Below are 22,876 nucleotides of genomic sequence, written 5' to 3'. Positions count from 1 at the left end.
TTGAACGATTGCTGAAATGATTTATGTTACTCGTTGATTCTATACCATGCCTGGAAGCTATGAATCACTTCGGAATAGAAAACAGAGCAATTAAATTATGTTATGATGCTTCTTCTCTATTAAAATTCCAATCAGTGCCACCGATAAACCAGCTCAAAACAAGCGAGCAAGAAGACATAACACATTAATCCAAGAACGCTTGTCTACCGAGCGCGTACCTAAGGACGTGAGAAATCCAGACAAAACAAACCAGGCGATGAAATCGCCTTCAATCATTTGCCTAATGGTTGTATAAATAAACAATTCCTACTGGCCTCCCGGACACAGCCACACAAACCTTTAGAATGCCGTTAGAGAAACCGTGCACTCCACTCAACTCAATCAATAATGGAGCGGATTCGATTTTGCCTTTTTTGTCGCATTTCAAAACGGTGCATTAATTGGCATTGCTCCAGGGAACAATCGTTAGTGTGTCGGTGGGTGTGTGTGTTTTTTCTTATCGCACGTGCGTGGTCGTGATCGAGCGATTTTCCCACCGGGTGCGCTGGAAGTTGTAGTGCTGTTGTTGCATGAAAAGCAGCTAGTTAAAAGCCTTCGAAACTGTACCGCTGGAAAGTACGAGGAAACGGAACTGGTAATAGGAAACGGGCAAATACGGAGAAAGCGAGTACCAATGCGATCGGGTGTTTCATTTCAAAACTTCATGAGGTTTTACTGCTGCTGCGACGTGCCAGTGGTAGCAACCGGAAACGTCGTAGAAAATGAAACATTTTAATCAATAGTGCGAGTTTGTTTGTGTTGAGTAATTAAAAGTTTTCTTGGCGGTTGATGCAAGACTTACCCGGTTCTCGCTATCGTGTAACTTCCTTTGCTGATGCTTAATTAATTGTTTGGAATGTAGAAAATCTCGCAACCATATTCACGACGGGGTTTTTGTTTCCTATAATTAATGGGATGATAGCTAGAATAAGAGGCAACTTTAGTGTTTTATAAGAATCCCCACTCACACACACTCCCACTGACACTGAACACATTGTAAAAGTGAGAAGGTCCTGTCAAATGCAATTTAAGGTATGTTTATGCGCAGTAGTTCAAGGCTTACACTAAAACCGACATTCCGCACACTTGAGTGTTTCTTGTGCGCGTGTTTTTCTTTCCTTTATCAAACGAAAATCTAATACCGTCCATAATTGATTTCGAGCAAAAACAAAGTAAGGCCCCGGTACAATCTACCCACCGGCCTGTGTATCTGGTTTTTGTCTCCTTAAGTAAACAAATCACGACAGAGCTGAAGTCCACAAACATTGAAGCAATTACAGCAAGGTAAACGGTAGTAAAAAGTACCACAATTACAAGCTTTTCAACTAACCCTGCCCCTTTTGCAGATGGCGTAGGTCGTGCTTGTCGTCGGCTTGGAAGCTGGAAATGTTCCTCTCGAAAAGTCACGTCGGAAGCATGCTTTCTCTCTCTCTCGATCGTCCACCGCCATCGTAGTGAAAACTCCTTCGAACACCGTTGTTCTTTTCTTAGTGGAAGGTAGACGTTATCCTTTTAGCGGGAAAGAAAAGCAAACACACACACACCTCCAAAGAAAGCCCTCGGAGTTGGAAAGATAAGACGCGGCGAGTCACTTTTTTACACTCGCTCCCCATCAAACGGGGCACCACCCTTGATGGAGTCCGATGGTGGCGCAGAGGAAATAAACCCTTGTCATTTGTAAAATAACTTTTTGGCAACGTCATCTGCTGCCTCGCTTTATACCCACCGCTGGACACGTCGTACAGTTTCATTAGAAAATGGTACACAAAAACACCCAGCCCAGGCGACAAAAACCCACCAGCTGCTTGTAGTAGTAATGGATGATGGGAAATTATGTTCCTCTTCCGAAGCTTTCAGCACGCAGACACCCAAGAAGGAGGCGCCTGAAAAAGGACGCATCCAGCGAGCAGAAAAGTGAGCAAAAGTTATCAAAAGCATCCGCACAAGAGATGTCAAGTGCCACACCATCCGTCCGGTTGGGATCTCTCTCTCTCTCTCTCTCTCTCTCTCTTTTATCATGTTAATTAATCTCATTTTTCGGCTGCCTGCATCAGTAATCCAGCCCCGCACCAATTTCCTAACGGTCAGCCATGGGAACGCTTCTTCATTAACTGCCACTTGGCACACCGTGTACGAGCGATTTTGCAAATCCAAACGCACTGCTTCCACCACTGTGACCTTCAACCATCAGCCAGTCGCGGTTGCAAGTAGCGTTCTTGGTCGAGGGAAAACAAAGCAAAACAAAAATTATACATTCCCATAATCCCATTCGCTAGAAGCTTTGAGCATTAGGGCACGCGTTAGTCACGAGTGAAAGCACCGCTGAGAAGGCGAAGCACAGAGCGAGATATCATCATATTTCCATCCAACGCGGGTGCCAACTGCCGAGTGGGACTAGCTTATTCAATTTGTAAAACAAGTCCCATTTGTTCCCTCATCGCTGCGGAAAAAAAATCGTTCCTCTGTTTGGTTGTTTTTATTCGCTCCACATGTCTTTTCGGGAGAAATTAGGTTAATATGCGAAGTGTGGATTTCGCTTAAAGCGAGTAGCTTAAGTAAATTCGCCTTTGGCTATTAAAGCATGATACTCTCTTTTACTTAGAAATGATTGATTAGGATCAGAATTTAATGTAGCAACGTGTAAAAAACATGTGGAAATACAGCCCAGCCCAGGTTGAAAAGTATTGTGTGCTGCGGGTTGCATACTTTCATGATATCCGCCTAAATGTAGGCAATCACTGCCAGCCTACTTTAAATTTTTTAACCGAAAAATGTCTTTTCGTTCGTTCAATTTGCGACGGGCACCTCCAGCGACAAACTGCTTTCGCAACTCCTAAACGAGTACCGGGCAGAATATTAATGATAACATGCTGAAACAAATCACACTCCATTAATCAGGGTGCGAGTTCATCAAGCACGAAACAGCCTTAATTATGATCGCTTTAAAGCGCATTGCTGCTTAATTTGATGGAAAAAGTGCTTATTACTGGGATGGCGGGTGTTTTTTTGTTCTTTCTTTGCACCCTTAACTCCCCAATTCCCTAAAGCGACGAACCGTAAAATCTGACCTAAACTCATCGTCCTCAAGAGCCGGTAGGCTGGCTTGATTATTGACATAGATTGAATCCTGCTCCGTTTAACACGTTTTACTACAAACACCGCAGTGAGACAGGGTAACAACAACAAAAACCCGCCCGGTCCACTCGACCGGTGAAATTAATTTCTCATCCCATCTTACGGTTCAATTTCTTTTCGGCAGCGGCGCTATATCACCGATCATACTATCTGATTTCAAAGCAGACTGATAAAGTTTTGTGTTTTTTGGTTTCTCATCGTCGTCGTCGCCGTTGACCAGCCTATATTTCTTGAGCGCTGAGTAATGGGCAGCAAAGGAAATTACACCTTACACAAGAGCCGGGGCAGACATTGCAGCAGGGGTAGAAAAAAAAAGAAAAAAAAACGACGGATCGATCCTCTTACCTCCAAAGGGAACAGACATTGGATCCGTTCGCACCAAGGGTTGGCAATTTTCTATGCGCTACCAGCACTTCCCGCGCTACCGGTTAGGTCATTATTCATGCAGGATGTGCTTGTCGGGGCAAACACGGAGAAGCTTAAAGAGCGGAGAAGCTTTTAAAAACTTCGCGACGCGAAAAGAAGGAAGCCAATTCCCTCCCCATTTCAAGCGCGTCTCGATGGTTTTGTATTGGCGGATATTGAGGGTTTTTTTATCCTATCCTATCTGTCTCCTTCCATTTCTCCACCAGTTACGGTTAGTACTGTCAGCGAAGGACGAAACGCTGATACTTAATCATCAATTCAGAACTGTAATTGTTTCGCTGAAATTTCATCCCAGAACTGGTGGTGGTGGAGTCGGAGATGTTTTCTTCCCTTTTTCGTTCCCGATTCGTTGCCTGGTTTCCACGAACACCAGAAGGCAGTTAATCAATTTTCACACTAAACATCCGTTTGTATCGGGACGCACACACACAACTCTTTCCACCGCACTTGCCGAAAGTTATTGACGACCAGAGAAGCTTTTGGAAGCGTGGCACGGAACTGCTCTCATCTGCCGGGTTGATCGGAAAATCTTATCTAAACGCTCTCAAAAGCACTATACAACACTCTAAAGCACGAGTGGTTGCTGCCATCCCTCCGGGGAGAAAGTCAAGCTGGCTCATGAATAAAGTAATGTAATTCCGATGAAAAACCGGGACACCGGGGTTGAAGGGTCTTTTTGCCGGAACTCAACCATAATTACTCCGTAATGCCTCAACGTGACAGACCATCGGTATAAATTAATTAGTCTCGGCAAGCATCATCATCAGCATCAACGGCCTTGTGGTTCGTGGAAAACAGCGAACTCGTTACTACACTCGCTGCTGGTGGGAAACGTGGGAAACACAGACACGGCAACTACTACCTACTCCTACACGCCGACGTGCGGCAATTGATCCGGGCAGCATCCATGGCCGAGTGACAGTTGCCAGTTGGCTGGAGCTGTTCTTCCTAGAGACAAAGCGACATGGGCGCATCCCTATTTGTGTCTGTCCGCGAGTAGGTAGCGGGCAAAAGCCCTTCAGGAAGCACCTTTTGTGTTCAAGTGTTTGCTACCTTTCACCGGCCATTAGAGGTGAAGGTTATGATAATATGATAATATTCTTTAACAAGCTAAACAAAGCAACGCACCGCCTCCGCTGGGTCGAAGGTCGCAGCAGCTGGTTGAATAATTGCAGACGGTACACTTGCTAAAACATGTTGCTAGTTTGCATACCGGAGAGTTCCCAAGGGAAGCGCAAAAGTAACTCTACACGCTTGTATTTTATATGCTGAATTTGAAATCTTGTGCTTCCAGAGCAAAATATTATGTTTCCCGACAAACAACGGAACAAACTTTGTTATAACTGCTTGGGAAAAGTTTTCCCCCCCTCATTATGCGGCTAGGTAAACACAGGTGGGATTCGAACCTTGGGATATCGTCATAAGAACTGAATACGTTACCAGTTTGCTGTGAAGTTCAACACGAAAACGCAACGCATCCTGCGCTCAAAAAACACTATTTTTGCCCGAAATGACAGCTCGGAAAGAATAGACTGCCCTTTCGGACGTGTGTTATGTCAATAATTGATGTTTCGTATTAAGCTAGCGACACATTTCGCAAAGTTCGTCCCATTTTATCCATCCCATTACACAGTGCATTCGTAATCTACCGATTGTTTAACATGGCAAACAGGAGACTACATTCCACAGCATGACATGACAAGTGTCGTAAAACATGTCCGAAAGAAGTCCCTCGGTTAAAAATTGAAACCCGGAGTCAACTCCCGCATCTGATTATCGCCCTCTTCACGCTGTGTCAAGTTCATTTCCGGTCGTGTCCTGTGGGATCGATGTGAAAGCATAACATGACAAGACTTGGTGTTGGATTACTCCTTCTCTGACCCTTTCTCTATCTTTTTCTTTCTCTCTCTCTCTCTCTCTCTCTCTCTCTCTCTCTCTCTGATGCTGCTCCTTCAATACAATACTTGCGAGAAACTATCCTCCAAGACCGTTCGCGTTATCTGACATTCCCCTGTGCCGTGCTCTAAATCAAACACACCCTCTCCGACCCGCTCGACTACTATCAAATATCAAGTTTGCGATCGGTGCCCATCGACGAAGGAACAAGTACCACTACGTGTGGCCATAAAATTTGGAGACAAGCACACCACGCGACCCACACCACCACTTTCACCACAAACGCGAAGGAATGGTTCCGAATAAATACGACAAGCGTTCGGAATGTGATATCACTTTTTATTGCTAACCGGTCGATTGTGCACGGGGCCATTGGATTCCGCTGTTGTCTGTTGTTCTCTTTCGGCGAACGATTCGACGATTCCTTTAAGTTACAGGGTATTGAGCGGTGCTGGCAAGCGGTAAAGCAAATCTGTTGTATTTTATTAAATATTTAGCCCTTGCGGCAGCAGCAGCAGCAACAGCAGCAGGAACACCAAGCACGGCGGCCCCTAGACGTTTCCTTCTATTTGCTGGGGGTTGGTTCTGGTGAGCGTGTGCTTCCTGTGCGGTGTTTGCCGAACGGAATCGAAATTTCCTTCAATCGTACAATGGTTATTCTTTTACGGGCTTTGCTTTCTTTACTATCACAACACAGCGCACAACAATTATGAGGGTTCATGTCGCGTGTTTCGTTCGGGCTGGAGTGTTTTCCCAACAAAGGTACCTATTTTGATTACCAGTAGAAGAAGAAAAAACCCGAGATGCTCAATTCTCGTGCTTTTATCAACGAAACTCGCCCCAGAGAATCGAGCCCAAATGCCAAATGAAGTGGAGCTACTTTCTAGGCATTCCGTACCAGCCACCGTACCGGCAAGAATCCAGATTTTAATGTGTTGAGTGTGTGCTTCAATTGTTTGACCTTTTTTTTTTGGGGGGGGGGGGGGGGGGGGGTTACTTCAGCTCTATACAAAAATGCTCGCAAAAAGCGTGTGTGCCTGTGTGATCATATTTGCGTTTATCCAGCGCCGAGCAACAACTTAACGATCCTGGTGCGCAACGACCTTTCAGCGAATGTAAATATCATGCTGCTTTCATTGTCCTTTTTTTGTACCAATGTATTATGTTGAGATGCTTTTCTCTGTGCGCACCGGTACAAGAGATGATCGGTAGCGTTGTAGCATATATTTGAATATTTCACCACATTGCTGCTGCTGCTCCACACGCATTCTATTCGCATACATTGGGGAAATTGGGCTCGAATTGTCGGCCGGCAGTATAGCGAGCAGCAAGTACGGTGTGATGTACCGTGAACCGAAAAACAAAAAGCACAATAGAACATCAATATAAAACGACGAACGAAATGTTGGCCGATGTGTGCGGCAGAGAGTGTGCTTGCGAAGAAGAATTTATCCATTTTCCAAATCCCATCGCTTTTTGAGAGCCAGGTGAATCAGACGAGGGCTCGTTAGGGCCGACCAGTGCTTGATAAACAATTTCCTTCAATGGAGGGAAAAACTTTTCAAGCTGTTTTTCCTTCAACTTTTCAGCCTCCTTTTCGGGCCAAGGGATGATCCCTTGCCCAGCCCAACTATAAATTTATTCCAGACGAATGACCCACAGCACGAAGATCAAATGGGACGATTTGGGAGATGGAAATTCAATTCACGCACATATTTTATCTTCCTTTCGGGTCATTTACATACCAGGAGTGAACCATCCAACAGGTTGACTGTTTAACATTTTGACAGCTTGGCAACCTAAACACGACGTTGACGAAGTTGGGTTGGCTGACACAGAACACACAGAAACATACTCTACATAAAAAAATGTCAATCAATTGTCGCAGCTGCAAAAAGTGTCCTGTAACCTCGTTCCGTAGCTGTGCGTCGCCAAACGACCTAAATTCATATTCGCGTGTCACACTGATTGCTCCCACGATGATCGTCGGTACCGCTTCTAGCGAAGTGCCCCATTTGTTTGGTATGATCGGAACAGTGTTCTAAAGCCACCAGATGCTGTCTCGACAGTATCAATGTCGTGTTCCGCACGTTCCGAAACCGCAACGATTGATTGCGTGTACGGAGCGCGGGAAACGTACTATTGAGAGTGGAACTTTACTTTTATAGGCAAAAACTCCAACCACTGCCATCGGTCACATAAATCATACACAGTTCTGCTGACGGTATGAATATATGGAACGGGTGAATGGAAGCGTAAAAATGTCTGCAGAATACTTTGAAGTGCCGTAAACATAGTAATGTGTGTTGCAGCAATCAGGCAAGTTTCTCAAGCACCCCGCACCTTGTTGCAGTTGTGCTTCAGAGCGTTCGTACGATTTTGCCATGTGCCGCGGAACGAATCTTAATCCAATCAGCATCACAAAGACTGATTGAAATGTTTGATGAAGTCGCCGAAAGTTGCATCGTTTTCCCCGCAAATCAAAGGGAAATGCATCAAGAGCAGTAAATTTTCCGCCCTTTTTTTGTTGGTCTTCTAGGATGAAAATTGGCAAAGAAACGAGTTAAACATTTTCTTTACTGCTTCTTTTCAGCGATCTGCACGAAGAAAACAGCTGACATCGATTCGAATGATAAATGCACCCAAAAGTATGCAATCTGCATGCTGATGCGAAGTCGATTTAAAAAATCATTGGCTGCTCGATTAGCAACTGTGAAGGAGCATAGCATTTAATTCGTATTATAAAAAATACTATAACAATTAAAGTAAATTATCGTGAATTAAAAATTTTGAACTAAAAGAAATCCGAAAATTGCTATAAAAAATCGGCCGTATTCATAGCAAAACTGCAACATTCAAAACACTTGTTTTGCTTCACAGCTGTACTGCTGAATATCAATTTCCACATCGCTCTGAATTCGTTCTACCGTCGTTCTCAGTACCGTCGTACCGTCGCATGCCAAATTCAACGACAATCGTCCGTACGTGAAACCGTACAATTGAAGTGCAACGAAAAGTCGTTTGAAAACTGCACTCACAACACGTTCTCAAATACCACTAAGCACAAAAGCTTCCCTACTGCAGGCAGGAAGTGTACATTCGGTCAGCTTCCCGTAGCAGCTCGTGGCGACCAAGAAACGACTCCCAAATTTCTCACTTCGGACATGACGGATGACGGTGTCCAACAAAAGCGTTTCCCTGTTGTGGAAGCGGCCTGGAATGTGTGTCTGTTTGGTGAACCGGATACTCTTTCCACAAAACACAGATGGAATAACCTACATTCGTGATCAAAATTCCCAAATCGTTTTTCCCGATTCCCTCACTCCGAGTGGCCGAAGCGATTCCACTCGATAAACGAACCAACCCACACCGGCTGCGTTATAGTAAAATATTTAACAATCTCACACCCCAAAGCTCTTTTCTCCCAACACTACACACGGAATAAAACGGATCACCTTTTTCACACTCACACCCGTCGGTTGGTTTTCGCCCAAACCGGAAAGGTACACTCCCCATTGTGCACAAAGGCAAAAAGGTAAACAACACTCACCATTCCCTCGGTACCCTTGTTGGGAAGGACACAGGGCCGACCGTGATTCTGCACCGTTCGATCAATCAGTGAAGCCCTGTTTTGATGAAGCGGCCCGCACTGCTCCAACACAAACACAAACAACCGAACCGGAAGCGATGGTGAGTGTTGGGATGGTGTGTGTGTGTGTTTGTGGGAGGTGTCCCGTTGTCCTCTGAATTATCTTTACGACGGTGAGGATCTTATCTCGAATGCTACACCTAGACAAGCGCCCTGACCTTGACGGGTTTGCCCGGAGTCAGCTTCAACTTTAAGCTGGTGCCCGTGTCCGTGAGTAGCTGATCCCATCGAGTGCTTTCCAGGCTGTCAACCTTAATTATAATGGTTTGGACCGGCTTTCGCAGACAGTTTCCCGAGCACGAGCTCAATTCCGAACCATTGACAGAATGGGTCTTAGAGGATCGTTGTGTGTGTGTTTATCGATAATTAAAGGCATTCCGGTACGTGATTTTTCTTGTTGTCCTCCACTTATCCTCTCTCGCTTGTCTGGGACTGGCTCGTCCCGAAGGTGTGTCACCGTCTCGTCTCGCAAACTTTAATGAGGTGGCGGAAAAAATGGCACTCTTACCAGATCGTCCATAAATTAGTATCTCATTGTCCCCGTTAACCTTTTACCGGCACACTCATAGACTCGTTAGGAAGGTATTACTGCGCTTCCATTCTCCCCAGTCAGTAGAGGAAGGATAAATAGCATGCAAATGAGCACTTTCAGTGAAAAACGAGCTGTTCACCAACTGCGAAACACACTTTTCCGTAACATGCCGTACCATTTTCATTCATAAATTTCTGCTCCCCATTTAAGCTCGTCTCGTTCACTTTCATTGACAGCGACTCGACTCGTGGCACTTGCACTTACCGCATGACAGCAGCTTCGACGTCGTGCCCGGTGTCCAAATTGGACCAAATTTGTTATCATCATCCGCCTGCAAGATGGTGTGTGCCCTTCCCCGAAACCCATACAAATGTAATCAAAGCACAATCAATCGGCATCGGGCAAGGTGTACTGTACCGTTCGGCGAACACAAGGAGAGATAGAAAGAAAAAACCGGCCGAGGAATAGATTTAATTTTCCACTCCCGTTCGGCTTAATGAAGAAAAGTTAAATGTATCGGAGGAGAGTGTGAAAAAAACCGCAACCGGTTGTTTTCTGTGGTTAAAATCCAATTATGAGCGGCTAGCCAAGCCTGGGTAGAATAGTTGAACAACGGGACCAGCAACAAAGAACCGGGCGGCACTGGGCAAACCTTTTCTTTAAGCGGCTTTTCGCGGGGGGTTGGGGGGTTGTTTTCCATTTTTCTTTTCACACGGACCCAGATACGCACGATTTGCAGGGAGCATTTTGGAACGAGGCTCTGTGAAGCGGTCTGGAAAATGGCCGACATTTATGTTTGCTTTATCTTCGATGGTTAAAAATACTTACGCACTAAGGGTGTATCTACCTTTTTGGGGTGAGTTACGGGAATCCTACTGCAGCTAATTGCTATAAAAAAACATTATTGAAGGAAGCCTTTCTTCAACTCCGAAAGTTGCTATAAATTCATTAAAATTATACCTATTTTATAGCACCTCACTACTACCGGCTTAGTACACCAGCACCATGAAAAGGGACCTTTTCTTTACACACAAATTTGATGAAACCAACCACGAAAGCTTCATTTTTCTCTACCTTTTTTTATTTCTTGTACCTTTTTCTCTCAGATCAAAAGTTTTTCTTCTACTTTGAAGATCTTTCTCTATTTTTCCTCTTGTTTTCCGCTCGCTCGCCATGCCCACCAACCAACCTGCTGATTGTTGCTTTAAGAATAGAATGTGTTTTTATTGTGAGTCAAAGAAAACGGAGAGAATGGGAAAAAAACCCCAACACAAACCCTGAAATACACCGCCCGAAAAGGATAGCGCGAGCCGAATGCTGCCCACTAAGGTGCGGGAAACAAGGTAAGATCTTAGTCGTCACGCAACAACAAACCGGAAAAAGAAAATGGACGAAAAAATTGAGAAGCAGCAAATTGTTGTTTTATGCCAAGTTCTTGGGGTCTCGCGTTTGCGTGGAAACGTGAGGGTTTTAAAGCGCAAATTGAACTATGATGTTGTGCGATTGTTGGCGCTGCATCTTACTCGCTGAAATGGAGTTTTTCATTGTTTAACGGGTGCTATGGGACGGACCAAAGTGTTCACCAAATTGCTTCAAGTTTATGTACACGCAGTATGCTTTCCGAATAACTTTGGATCGGGTTGGGTGAAGTTTATATATTTAGCATTCAACTTTTAGGAATTTAAAATCACTCATTTAAATGCTATAAATTTCAAAAATAGAAAAATTTTTAGAATAAATTATAAAAGAAAACTAAAAAGCTTCATAAAACCGTAAACTCACTGCTTTGAATTAATAAAACCAATAGGCTCCGCAAAATAATAAACGACCGTTAAAAAGTGATCTCCGACATTAAAACGGAAACGGACGGTAGGAAGTGGTGGCCTAACAATTTATTGCTTACCAGCAAAAGGAGCAAAACCCCTACTTTCTTACCGCCCGAAAAGCCACTTGATTTTTACAACAATTCATTTACGACGCTTATTAATTTTTATGCCTTTCCCTTTTTATTCCCACGACGACAAGACTTAGGGCGAGCCATCACCAGGCAGCAAGTGGACGGCAAGTCTCGCCGGACTACCTTCCACGAAGCGGTGCTACCTGTCCCAATGGGCTCTCGCACCTGACGAATGCGCACATTAGCATAAAACTCATTAGATGAAGAATGCACTCGCACAGTAAATATTTGTCACCGTTTCGGGGGAGAAATTGTGTCCAATGTCCTGTGTGTGTTTGTTTTTGTATGGACGTCGGTTCGAGCATAGCTCACAGGTCAACTCAGAATGGTGTTTTTGTTCCCGGTGGAAGGAAGCACAGCAACAAAAAGTGGCCTAAATTATGCTGACATAAAACATTACGCCAGCACCAATAGCAAACGATGGTTAGCGTACAACAACCAGCGCTGTAATGGGCTGCCCCATTTATCATTGAGTGTGTCGCAGAACAGACACGAAACGTCATCATAATTCTTGCGTCTATTCGGTTAACGTTCGCTCACACATCCGGCCACCAAACCGATTTTTGCAAATATGCGTTGCGAAAGCATATGTTTTAAAATTACAATACTAGGGCGACCTTCAAATTAAAAGGTAATAAAGCTCTTTTATGACAGTTCAAAAATTGTTTTCCCCAAAAATGGGAAATCCCAAAAATTTGCCCACCGCTAAAAGAACTTTCGCTACTCAGTCTAGCCCGGTGGTGCTAATTAATGTACGGCTCGTGTTCGGTGTAGCCTGCGTGATAAATTGTTCCTTGCAACATAACCTTAACAGTTTGCAAAGAGAAAGAGAGAGAGAGAGAGAGAGAGAGAGCGAGAGAGAGAGAGAGAGAGCGAGAGATAGGCTGCCAGAGGACAACAACCAGCACCAGACGTTACGGCCGATGTGCAATGTCGTTCGCGTACTAGCCATTTTTCATAAGAGCCCAAATGAAGAACCTGCCAGCGCGTCTCACGGTTCACGCATGGATCCACCGAAAAAGGTACAGAATTTGATGCTTCGACAAACGCAAGCTCGGGGCACGTCCGTGTTAGACCAGTTTCGCCCGCAAACAGGTGGTGGTCCGTCAGACTGCTAGTTGATGGCAGACAATTTTTCATGCACCAATTTTTATGCTCCCTCAAAATAAAAATAAAGCAAGATGTGTAAGTACTTATTGTGCCTATGGCTCTACCGGTTGCTATGGCAAGTCAAAAAAAAAGTATCAAATGTGCTACACGAGTTGCATATCTTTAGGGGTACAATTCGACGAAAGTTAAAAAATAGTGATCCGCCTGAAAGTATGCAATTCACTGTATAGAGCATTGAAATGCCATGTTTTGAATGACGACATTTTCTGGCAGTTGAGTAAAACCCCGCTCAGCTTAAGGTAAGCCCAGCATGTGGTCAAATTACGCACCATTTCTACCTGAAGCGGATAAAGCACGACTGTATTCAGATAGGTCAACCGAATCAATCGAACGTATACTTGACGTTATTTGACAAATATGTACACCTCTTTCGAAAAACAATCTTCTACTTGACCTTTTTCCAGCCAAAAAACACAAGACTGCCAAACCTCGGAGAACGGTAACGAGCCGAGTGAACGAAATTCGAAACCAAACGCAAACCGCGTTGGCTAGTATACACATGACTGTATGCGAGTGCTGGACGAATTCTAGCGCTTGCTAACGTACTTTCCTAGAAGGCCACTCGTACTGCCATCGTGTTCACCGTTGAGTAACCCATCGGAAGTAACTGGATGCTGTGCCTGGTACAGGAGCTGGTCACGGTGGGACCTCGGGGATTCATAACCAACACGTGCCCTTCAAAGGCTTCAATTCCTCATCTTTTCACGTTGGACATAGTGCCCCGCAATTGCTATTCACCGTTGTGAAGCCTGTTTGTACGAAAAATACGTGTCTTTCATTAGGCAGAATTTGCAAACCATCGCAAGTACCGCTCATCGTGAACTTCGCTTACATCAAACGTAGCTTATGAATAGGTGAGAAAGGAGGGAACCATCATAATATGAGTGCATTTGTTTCGATAACGACTCGCATAAAGCGCCACACGCTAAGCCATAAATCGCAGGCTGTGTCAGCCCGGTACATCTCGCCGCTCGCTCGGTTCAAGGTTACACCGGATAGACCTTTGTGCGGATGCTTTATCAATCAATCAAGTATGACGTACGTGGGCTCCCCGGTGTGTTGTGCCGACTTCACGCGAAAATGCCAGTTTTTTTTTTTTGGGAGGCGAGAACTTGTAGTTATTTTTTCGAGTGAGTTGAAGAACCCACAAGCTCAAGGCCGCCAGACAGGCTGGGAAACATCTTCATCGAACCTTTGAAGGATACGTGAATCGGTTCGAATGTAGGACTGATTGCACATTGTTTGACGGCATTCTGGGTTGACAAATCACCGCTCCAAAGATCACCACCTAGCGCGCGAGCCAGGTTGCCCCAGTTGGCGCAAAATGGGTAAACAATGGCCGGAATGGAAATGAAAAGTAGATTCGTAAATAGAGGCTACCGGATGTACCTGACCTGGCAAGAAGCCAGTCGCTGGGCAAGTCAAGCCACCATCAATTCTCCAAGGACATCATCGGGCGTGCCAACAATTTTCCCAACAGTGGAATGTGGAGAAAGCAAATACTCGTGGAATGGCCAAATAAATAAAACAGCAACCACCCCGACGTTGCTGTTTGATTGTCCGTTATCACCGACTACCAACGGGGCGTGAGATACGTACGGTTCCCATTTTTTTTTCTTCTATCAGACAACTCCGATAGAATCTGAATCACTCCTTAGGCAGCTTGCCCCAAAAGCGGATGCCAAAGAATGCCCAAGAATGTCGCGACGGACAAGATAGAGCGAACGGGAGCGCGCGTGAAAGCTACAACAAACAGTGATGAACGGCGAATTGGAGAGGTGTCCGAAATACTTTCCTCCGGGGGAAAAACCCCCGGTCCCCAGCTCTGGAATCATAGCTGCCCTACGGTCAATATTTGCCGACAATTTTTTGGGCCCATTTCCCTTGGCTTTGCAGGCGTGCAACATCGCCGGTGATTTTTGATTCGTTGAGCCGAGGCCGGGACACTGGGCTGGGCATGTGTCCTTCGTCCTTCGGGCAGTTACTCACAATGATGTACAGTTTAAGTATTTTTTTTGCTTTTGGTGTAGTTCAATCTCAAGTTCAACACGTACGCACTGATCCGGAAACGCTTCCGTGGCTGCAACGGCCCGGTTTGGTGGTCCCCCGGACGGACGAGAAGCTCGTTTCAATATCTCACGGCTGAGTGGTTTTGAAGAGCGATGATCGTCGGCTTGCTGGAATTGTTTCAACGTTTCGTTTTTTTATTCATCACCCGGACAGGCAAGCGTGACAGGTGCGCAAAAGGACAATTTCTCATTCTCGTATTTTTCGTATCTGACTCTGCATAATATTCCCCTCAGTCGTGATTCACCGCTTTTGTGATGCGGGAATCATTAGCCAGGAGCCTTCAATAGGGTGCCATTTTGAAAAAATTCCCATAGCTGTTAAACGATTTCACATTCAACACCTTTAACTTCAGCATGTGAAAGGCTCCAACAGTTCTCCCCTAGATGGAGATAAACATGCCACCAGAAAAAAGGGAAACCCATGTACTACTGCCGGTCTTCTATTTTTCCTTTTTACAACCCTACCTACCCAGCACGACCGATTCGAAGAGATTCGAGGGAACAATTCCAACGATTTTGCATTTCGTCTACACCCTTTTGCCAAACATGTTTCGGTAAAACGAGAGATGGATCCCAGCTTGATAGTCGCGAAAGGACAGGAAATGGATTTTATTCCACATCTGTGCACTCTCCTGCGCTGAGAGTGGCCCAAAACGCTAGCTGGGGTGCTACTTTATTCTTCCGCTTTCAGTACAATATTTTCCAATCTGGACATGTCGCTAATGTATTTTTTACGTATATTTGCCTCCACTCACTGTGACCATAACTGTTAGAAACTATCTGTGAATGTGAAGTTCGCTTTTGGGCAAACTATCTATGCGCCGCTGTGAAAATGCCAGAGACGTTGGCATTTCGATTTACGGCCCCCCTACCGCCCCATCATCATCAGCCTATCAACCTTTTTCTTTTTTTTTCATAAAGTTTTAAACGTATGCAACAATTCGGCTCCAAAAGGCGACCGAGATGGGCACAGGCCCGTAATGGCATGTCAATGTAATATTCACAAGATATTGGCAGGGTCCAAAGAAATTCAACATCTTAACAAAAAAACGAAGGAAAAAAAGTGCCTCACATTTGCATTTATCGATCACGGTTCACGGGTGTCATGAAGCGTATATAATTGCTGCGTAGGTTGAAAAGAATCGTTGAAAAGCAGGACAATCCCGCACCATCTGCCACATGGTGGCAAGCGTGGCTCAAAATTCCCATAACGCATCTTGCTTTTTCTCTGGGACTTTAAGTGGGAACATCAATTCAAAGATGATAGCTTCACATGTTAGGAGCCATGCGTGAAAGATTGGAACACAAGTCGGCAAGAATAAAATCAGAGTTAAATTTTTTTTTAAAAGACATTCTACGAACACGTTATCCCTGCCGAACGTTCAAACGCAAGTATGCAAAAGTAGGAAGGGATACACTCACCACCGTGGTGAATTTCCCCTCCACGTGGAAGGTGAAGATTGTGGTGAGATTCATGTGTGGTGAGCGGAGATGCTAGCCGTTAACGGTACGTGAATTGCTGCCACATACAAGCGTAAATTGATTGATTAATATTATCAATTTGCCATTACCACTCGTGTCTTTTCAGCCATCTATGCTCAACGATTGAATCGATAATTTACTCATCATGCATAGATGAAGAATCAAAGATTAACCCTTTCTTACACGAGCTGATCGTTTTACTCATCTCAATGGTTTGGGTTATAGCATTTCTTATCAGTGCTCATGCCTCATTACCGAATAGGTAGTACTGGTTTTGGTGTAGGAATAGGATTAATGTAAGCAAAATTTCATTGTTACTCTCTCTCTCTCACACATACTCGATTTGTTGATGCGTTACACACTGTACTTTGGATGTGCGATCGCCTTCAATCCGTTTCCTATCCGCGCTGTTATCAGTCATACGGATCAACGCTTACCACCTTTTCCCGTTGCGATCGACAATACTGTCCGCATCCATCCGTGCGCGACGCATAACAGTCGCGCATTCCCCAGCGAACGGGTACGGCACCAACAATCAAAACGAGCGTCTTCAACATTCAACTACAATGAGCCGTAAGTATGGGCAAGAACCAGCAGGGACAGCAGATCATCTCCCAAAAACGTTGCGCGCTCATCCCGGTCTTCCCCGTTGCAGTTTTCCTGAACGGACGCACGTACCGCTGCCTGGTATGTGCAAAGTACAGTCCAGTCTGTTCCGAGCAGCACCATCCACTACAGCGTTTGATCGCGTACGACGAGCTGATCGCGAAATACTCCCGCAAGGTGAACCGCGATCAGTACGATGCCATCGACATCTACACCTGCCCGTACTGTGGCTTGGACCGGCTGACCGTCGATCGACTGTACGAACATGCACGCGATCAACATCCACGCAGTGCTATCCCTAACGGAGGGCACCAACTTCAGCTACTGCATTGTCCAGTGTGTGTGTGCTTCCGGCTGGAGAATGATTGCTTCACCCAGCAAAACTCCGGCGGCTTATCAGAGCACCTGCTCAGTCGACACTGTTTCGCCAGCACCCATCAGTACTGGGAGGAGTTCAAACTCCGGCGCGAGTTCTGTTGCATGGATGAGTTTGAACTTGTCCGATTCATAGCAACGTTCCTACCACCCCGGATCATTGCCTCGGAAATAGTGGCGAGGTATCGTTCGTGCCGGTCTCGTTGTATAAGACGCTTAAATTTTCTTTCTTTCTACAGCCAAAACTGTTCGAACCAACTGCCTCCGGTGTGTCCCATTTGCTTGGAGCAAATCGATCAGGCAGCATGTAAAAGCTTGCAGCTGTGCGTTCATCAGTTCCATGGTCCGTGCATCGACCGGTGGTTGGAAGAGAAGAAGTGCTGTCCAGTATGCAGGAGTGAATGCTATGAAGATCCTAGCAACCTTTGCCACTAGATTGTAGATGCAGAAAGAAATGTGTCTACTAAATAAATAACATAAGTATGTGATGCGAGGATTCCATTATTAACAACCTCTGTTTCGACGATACTTCTTCATGATCAGGAAGAAACACATATATTTCCTCGACCTTAAACATTACAGCACTTATATAGACAATTTCTCTTACGGACACAGCGTAAGCTTCCGTAGACCTAGGCGACATTTCTTCGCGTGTAGTGTTCCGCTACACATGGAACTACAATGATAATTACCACCGACCTCCACGGCCACCACCGCTTCCACCACCTCCACGACCTCGGAATCCACCGCCACCACCACCACCGCCTCCTCGACCACGGAAACCACCGCCGCCTCCGCCACCTCCTCGGCCACGGAACCCACCGCCGCCGCCGCCACCACCACCACCGCCTCTGCCGCGGAAACCACCACCGCCACGGCCACCCGGTTTGCCCACCCGACCAGCCGGTCGGCGTGTCTGGTTGCCTGGCAAAAATCGCGTAAGCGGCAACAGTTTCGCCGAGTCAATGAACAGTTTCTGCTTTTGCTGGAATCCGTCCGGTTTCATGTTATCGCTCAGCTTGATCGACACGTAATAATCGCGCAGATTGCCAAAAATCTCGTCCACTTTGCCGATCTGCTTTTCACCCTCCATGTAGATGGGTGCATTGAAGAACGGGACATTTTCGATCTCCACCTTGGCAATCAGGTCCTCCTGGCACGGGTAATCGTAGTATCCGAGGGGAACGAGATTCTTCGGCCCATCGTCTGCGAAGCTGCGATTGAAACCGCCACGGCCGCCACCGCCACCTCCCCGGCCACCACGACCACCAAATCCACCACCGCCTCCTCGGCCACCACGACCACCGCCACCTCCTCGGCCACCAAAACCACCTCCGCCGCCACCACGTCCACGGAAACTCATAGCGTACAAACTGCAACGACAGGTAAACAAGCGGATCAGTAAAATTGAGGTTAGGACCTTTCCGATGGCAGCTTTTTGTCCCCATTCAATTCTAGTTAGCGTAATAATATGCCTTTGGGAAAGATATCTCAGTTGAAAGCTCCTATTCCTCTTAACTTCCTAACAAACAGTTTCAAAATTAATAGTACTCTTCGCTTTGAGATAATAGAAAATGTACACTGTCACAAACACAACACCACCACGCGCCGATTCAGGCCGGCAATGTAGGTTTAACACAAAATGTACAAATCTCATGTAACGTTTATCACAAGATACTCACCAAAAACCAATAACACGATCAGTCTAGAGTCAATTGTCTTTAATTTTGCAACAAATTCAAGTGCGCTTTCAATTACGATGCTCACAAGCCCATGGCACGTTGTCCTCTTCCAAACAATACGCACCACATGTTTACAACCAGCCGGTTGTCAGTCACATTTTCCGACAACTGTCAAGTCTAGTCCGACACGCATTGTCAAATTATTCTACGAACAGGCAGCCCTCCTTTGATTTATCGGGAAACTATAATGTTTTCGAATAATTTATGGTGAATAATGATAAAATAATAATTTTAATAACTTTGTGATGAATTCTCACGTTATTGTCCACGTTATTGTCGTTTTGCTGATTGAAGTGTAAAAATTTGGCACTGAAGTATACAAACCATAGTATAGACTCACTTATTTCTACATTTGTTTACACTCCAAACTTCAAAGCCAATCTGCGAATCCGCGTCCTGCAGTGGGAAAACCAAAATACAGCACCGGCAGCTGCATTTGCCTGTAGAATCTTCCAATTTCATTCAAATAGTTCAATTCAACGCTCAAAATGGCTGAAGAAGAACAGGTCTGCTGATAGGTTAAAACTCGCTCCGTATGAATACCGTCTCTAACTCTGGTATGGACCGCTTTTGTTTTCCAGATGCCGATCATCCCCGTGAAGGAGCCATTGGACCTCATCCGGCTGAGTTTGGATGAAAAGATTTACGTGAAGATGCGCTACGAACGTGAATTGCGTGGTCGATTGCATGTAAGATGCATCCCATTTCCTCGACAAATTGGCCTGTTACTGATTCTCTCTACTTCCCTCTTTTCTCTTCCACTGCTTCAACAGGCGTTCGATCAACATCTCAACATGGTACTGGGCGATGCCGAAGAAACAGTGACCACGGTAGAAATCGATGAAGAAACGTACGAGGAGGTGTACAAAACGACCAAACGCACCATTCCGATGTTGTTTGTGCGCGGCGACGGCGTTATACTGGTTTCACCTCCGATGCGTGTTGGTAGCTAAACATTTCCACGTAAGACCACCTGGATCCTTTCTGGTAAAGATTGAAATGAAAACATTCTCATACAACATTAAGTGAAAATCGGTCAATATGGACATTTTATTTGCGAGCAACGAATATTAACAATCGCATCGCGCCCCGGCTCGCGCAACTAAACTTCCGAAAGCATCTTCACACCCTTCAAACCGGCCAGAATATTGCAAGCAGTGATGCGCGACATTTCGATACGCGTTTCAATGTCCGCACTGCCTATGTGAGGCAGCACCACAACGTTCGGTAGCGTAAGCAATGGATTGTCTAGGGGGAGAGGTTCCGGTGTGGTCACGTCCAGCCCTGCCGCCTGTATTTTACCCGCACGCAGCGCATGAATCAGATCGTGCTGCTCTACCACACCGCCGCGGCTGGTGTTGATTAAGATTGCCGATGGTTTCATGCGCGAAAACACTGCATCGTTGAACAGATTGGCCGTTTCTATGTTGTACGAGCAGGCAATTATGAGGAAATCACTCGTTTCAATCAACTCGTCGAACGGAACCTGCGTGACGCCCAAATCTTCCGCCGTGAGAAACTTGTCCGTACGGCTTGTGAACTGAATCCGGGACGGTTTGAACGGTGCCAAGCGCTTTGCCACCTCTTGCCCAATGCGACCGAAACCAAAGATGCCCACGGTAGAACCTTTCACGCCCTTGCCACACATCCACATCGGAGACCACGATTTCCAGCCGCCCGTATGTACCTGTTTGTTGGCCTCGAATAAACGGCGCGCCGTTGCGAGCAGCAGTGCGACCGTCAGCTCGGCCGTGGCATCGGTTAGTACGTCCGGCGTGTACCCAATGCGGATTCCTCGCTGTTTGCATTCCTTCACATCGATATGATCGTAGCTGCAGGAGAGTGGAAACAATCATTCTTAGCGCTTGGTAGCTTCCGTTTGGCCGCTTCAACCTTACCCAACTGAGATGGTAGAGATGACCTTAAGGTTGGGCCCTGCCTGATCGAGCAACTCTTTGTCGATACGATCGTTCAGCGAACAGTAGATCGCATCCTTGCCGGCCACATTTTTGAGGAACTCGTCCCGCGGCACAGGATACGCTTCGTCCCAGAGTGAAATATCACATCTGAAAAAAAAGGGGAAACCGCGGAACATTTATTGCAATTGTTGAAAAGGAGCAAATCAATCCAAAGCAACTTACTCTTCTCTTAACAGATCCAACCCAATACGGGCGTAATCGTTCCGGGTCACGTACACCTTCGGTTTCATCTCAAAGCAGCAATAGTTTCGATTGGTCTGGGACGTGACTGCCCTGCAGGCTGTGGCGATCGGTCGTTGAAGCTGCCTCGATTGCACATTAATCCCTCTCAAGCCAGCACTCGACAGAGCTGCAAAGAGCTGACGAAACACGGGATTCATTCCACGAAGGTACACCACACCACGCACACACAACAAACAAGCTGCACCCCAAATCAAGTTCCTAGCTGCGATGCGATCCTGATCGATAAACGATTTGTTTGTTTTTGTATCGTACAGCTCGCCTGTCCGTCTTGTCCTTCTTCCTGAGCCTTATGTAAGGTTGGTTGTGTACAATCAACACACGCACACGCCGCCGTTCGCGTCTTTACTTCAAACAGGCAAATGGTATGCAAATTTAATTTACATTTTCAAACTTAACCACCAGACGCAGACGATTCGGCAGCTTCGGTGCTGAACTGTGTGGCCTCTTCTGCAACGACGCAGAGTGTCCAGCGCACTTTGCCGCGAACGCTTGATAATGATGGCTTGAGAGACGAATGAGGTCACAAACACACAAAACCACCACCAGCAGCAGCAGCCCAATCAATGTCACGGTGAAGCCGTCGCCTTTCGTCCGGCCAGCCAGCCAGCCTGCCTGCTTACTTTCTCTTTGATAAGGTGCGCCTGTTTTGAAGCTATACTTACATCGGGACGAGCGAATCGAACGACTGATCAAACACGAGACAATATGCTCCCTTTAGCTGTTGGGCCAACACATAAAACCAGCAAATTGCAAGATTTCCCGCTGCCGGGTGGGGAGAAATCCTGCCATTTCCACACGGGAAAGAACTGTCAAACTCAGCTGTTTGTAAACAAACCGACCCAAAATCGGCCCACCCCAAGCCAGCTTGACATTCTAAATGCACCGCCGAGTGATCAAAACAACCCTTGCAAAATTGATCAATCCTACACGCTGGCAGACACCGGTGCCGTTTAGCAGCATGTCCAAGAAATCCACCAAAGCAGGCGGTGGAAAACATTCAAAAGCGGGAAAAGAGGAACCTAGCAACACACCCGCCTCGAATGGACCCGTGCTCGTGGACGCCAAGACTGGGAACTTGATCGTAAAGATATTGGCCAAACCGGGAGCAAAAACGAGCGGAATCACGGATGTTAGCGAGGAAGGAATCGGTTGTCAGATCGGTAAGAACTTATTTGGCCTATAAAGCGAAAGTAATGCGAAATAGTCTACCAAATTATTTCTCCTTTCCATACCAGCTGCTCCTCCGATCGATGGTGAAGCGAACACGGAGCTGATCAAGTATCTGTCCAAGCTGCTGGAGCTACGCAAAAGCGATATCAGTCTCGACCGAGGATCCAAATCACGGCAGAAAACGATCGTGCTAGATAAAGACGGTTGTCGGCACAGTCCCGAACAGTTGATGGCCATATTTCGTAATGAAGCGTCCGCCGGAACGTAGACATACACGGGCGACAGGTAAGCGAAGCTTGATCGGTTACAAGGCTGATAAATAAAGATGTTGGGGTCAATAAGGAAGCGGATTTACACCCAAGTTGTGTGTGTAGGACTGGGAGCAAAAACGGGCACAGCATGCCGA

The 22,876-nt window shown here is 46.0% G+C and overlaps 5 protein-coding genes across 8 annotated transcripts; 3 read left to right on the top strand and 2 right to left on the bottom strand.

Annotated features, from left to right (window-relative positions):
* Positions 1 to 16,423: 16,423 nt before the first annotated feature.
* On the top strand, positions 16,424 to 17,824 carry LOC118505656. Its single transcript, XM_036041747.1, has 4 exons — positions 16,424 to 16,617; positions 16,773 to 16,928; positions 17,011 to 17,518; positions 17,576 to 17,824. The coding sequence occupies exons 1-4, from the start codon at positions 16,599 to 16,601 to the stop codon at positions 17,769 to 17,771; spliced, it is 879 nt and encodes a 292-aa protein (XP_035897640.1). The 5' UTR covers positions 16,424 to 16,598; the 3' UTR covers positions 17,772 to 17,824.
* Positions 17,825 to 17,853: 29 nt separating this feature from the next.
* LOC118505657 (probable H/ACA ribonucleoprotein complex subunit 1) lies at positions 17,854 to 19,179 on the bottom strand. The gene is made up of 2 exons (XM_036041748.1): positions 19,019 to 19,179; positions 17,854 to 18,709 (listed from the first exon to the last, which is right to left on the bottom strand). Exon 2 carries the CDS (start codon positions 18,697 to 18,699, stop codon positions 18,025 to 18,027), a length of 675 nt encoding a protein of 224 aa, XP_035897641.1. The 5' UTR covers positions 18,700 to 18,709; positions 19,019 to 19,179; the 3' UTR covers positions 17,854 to 18,024.
* Positions 19,180 to 19,424: 245 nt separating this feature from the next.
* Positions 19,425 to 20,110, top strand: LOC118505659 (U6 snRNA-associated Sm-like protein LSm3). The gene is made up of 3 exons (XM_036041750.1): positions 19,425 to 19,584; positions 19,660 to 19,767; positions 19,852 to 20,110. The coding sequence occupies exons 1-3, from the start codon at positions 19,567 to 19,569 to the stop codon at positions 20,029 to 20,031; spliced, it is 306 nt and encodes a 101-aa protein (XP_035897643.1). The 5' UTR covers positions 19,425 to 19,566; the 3' UTR covers positions 20,032 to 20,110.
* LOC118505655 (glyoxylate reductase/hydroxypyruvate reductase) lies at positions 20,100 to 22,162 on the bottom strand. Of its 4 annotated transcripts, none has more exons than XM_036041744.1 (4): positions 21,963 to 22,162; positions 21,220 to 21,416; positions 20,977 to 21,144; positions 20,100 to 20,910 (listed from the first exon to the last, which is right to left on the bottom strand). In XM_036041744.1, the coding sequence occupies exons 2-4, from the start codon at positions 21,285 to 21,287 to the stop codon at positions 20,181 to 20,183; spliced, it is 966 nt and encodes a 321-aa protein (XP_035897637.1). In that variant the 5' UTR covers positions 21,288 to 21,416; positions 21,963 to 22,162; the 3' UTR covers positions 20,100 to 20,180. The 4 variants fall into 4 exon arrangements, with proteins under 4 accessions (XP_035897637.1, XP_035897639.1, XP_035897638.1 ...); XM_036041746.1 differs by having other exon boundaries at positions 21,220 to 21,406; XM_036041745.1 differs by lacking the exon at positions 21,963 to 22,162 and adding an exon at positions 21,485 to 21,822.
* Positions 22,142 to 22,831, top strand: LOC118505658 (UPF0235 protein C15orf40 homolog). The gene is made up of 2 exons (XM_036041749.1): positions 22,142 to 22,460; positions 22,536 to 22,831. The coding sequence occupies exons 1-2, from the start codon at positions 22,178 to 22,180 to the stop codon at positions 22,736 to 22,738; spliced, it is 486 nt and encodes a 161-aa protein (XP_035897642.1). The 5' UTR covers positions 22,142 to 22,177; the 3' UTR covers positions 22,739 to 22,831.
* The last annotated feature ends 45 nt before the right edge of the window (positions 22,832 to 22,876 follow it).

The sequence above is a fragment of the Anopheles stephensi genome, chromosome 2 (assembly GCF_013141755.1).
Source record: "Anopheles stephensi strain Indian chromosome 2, UCI_ANSTEP_V1.0, whole genome shotgun sequence".
Classification (NCBI taxonomy): Eukaryota; Metazoa; Arthropoda; class Insecta; order Diptera; family Culicidae; genus Anopheles; species Anopheles stephensi.
Note: the sequence above shows the minus strand (reverse complement) of the source record. Positions and strands in the feature narration are given on the sequence as shown.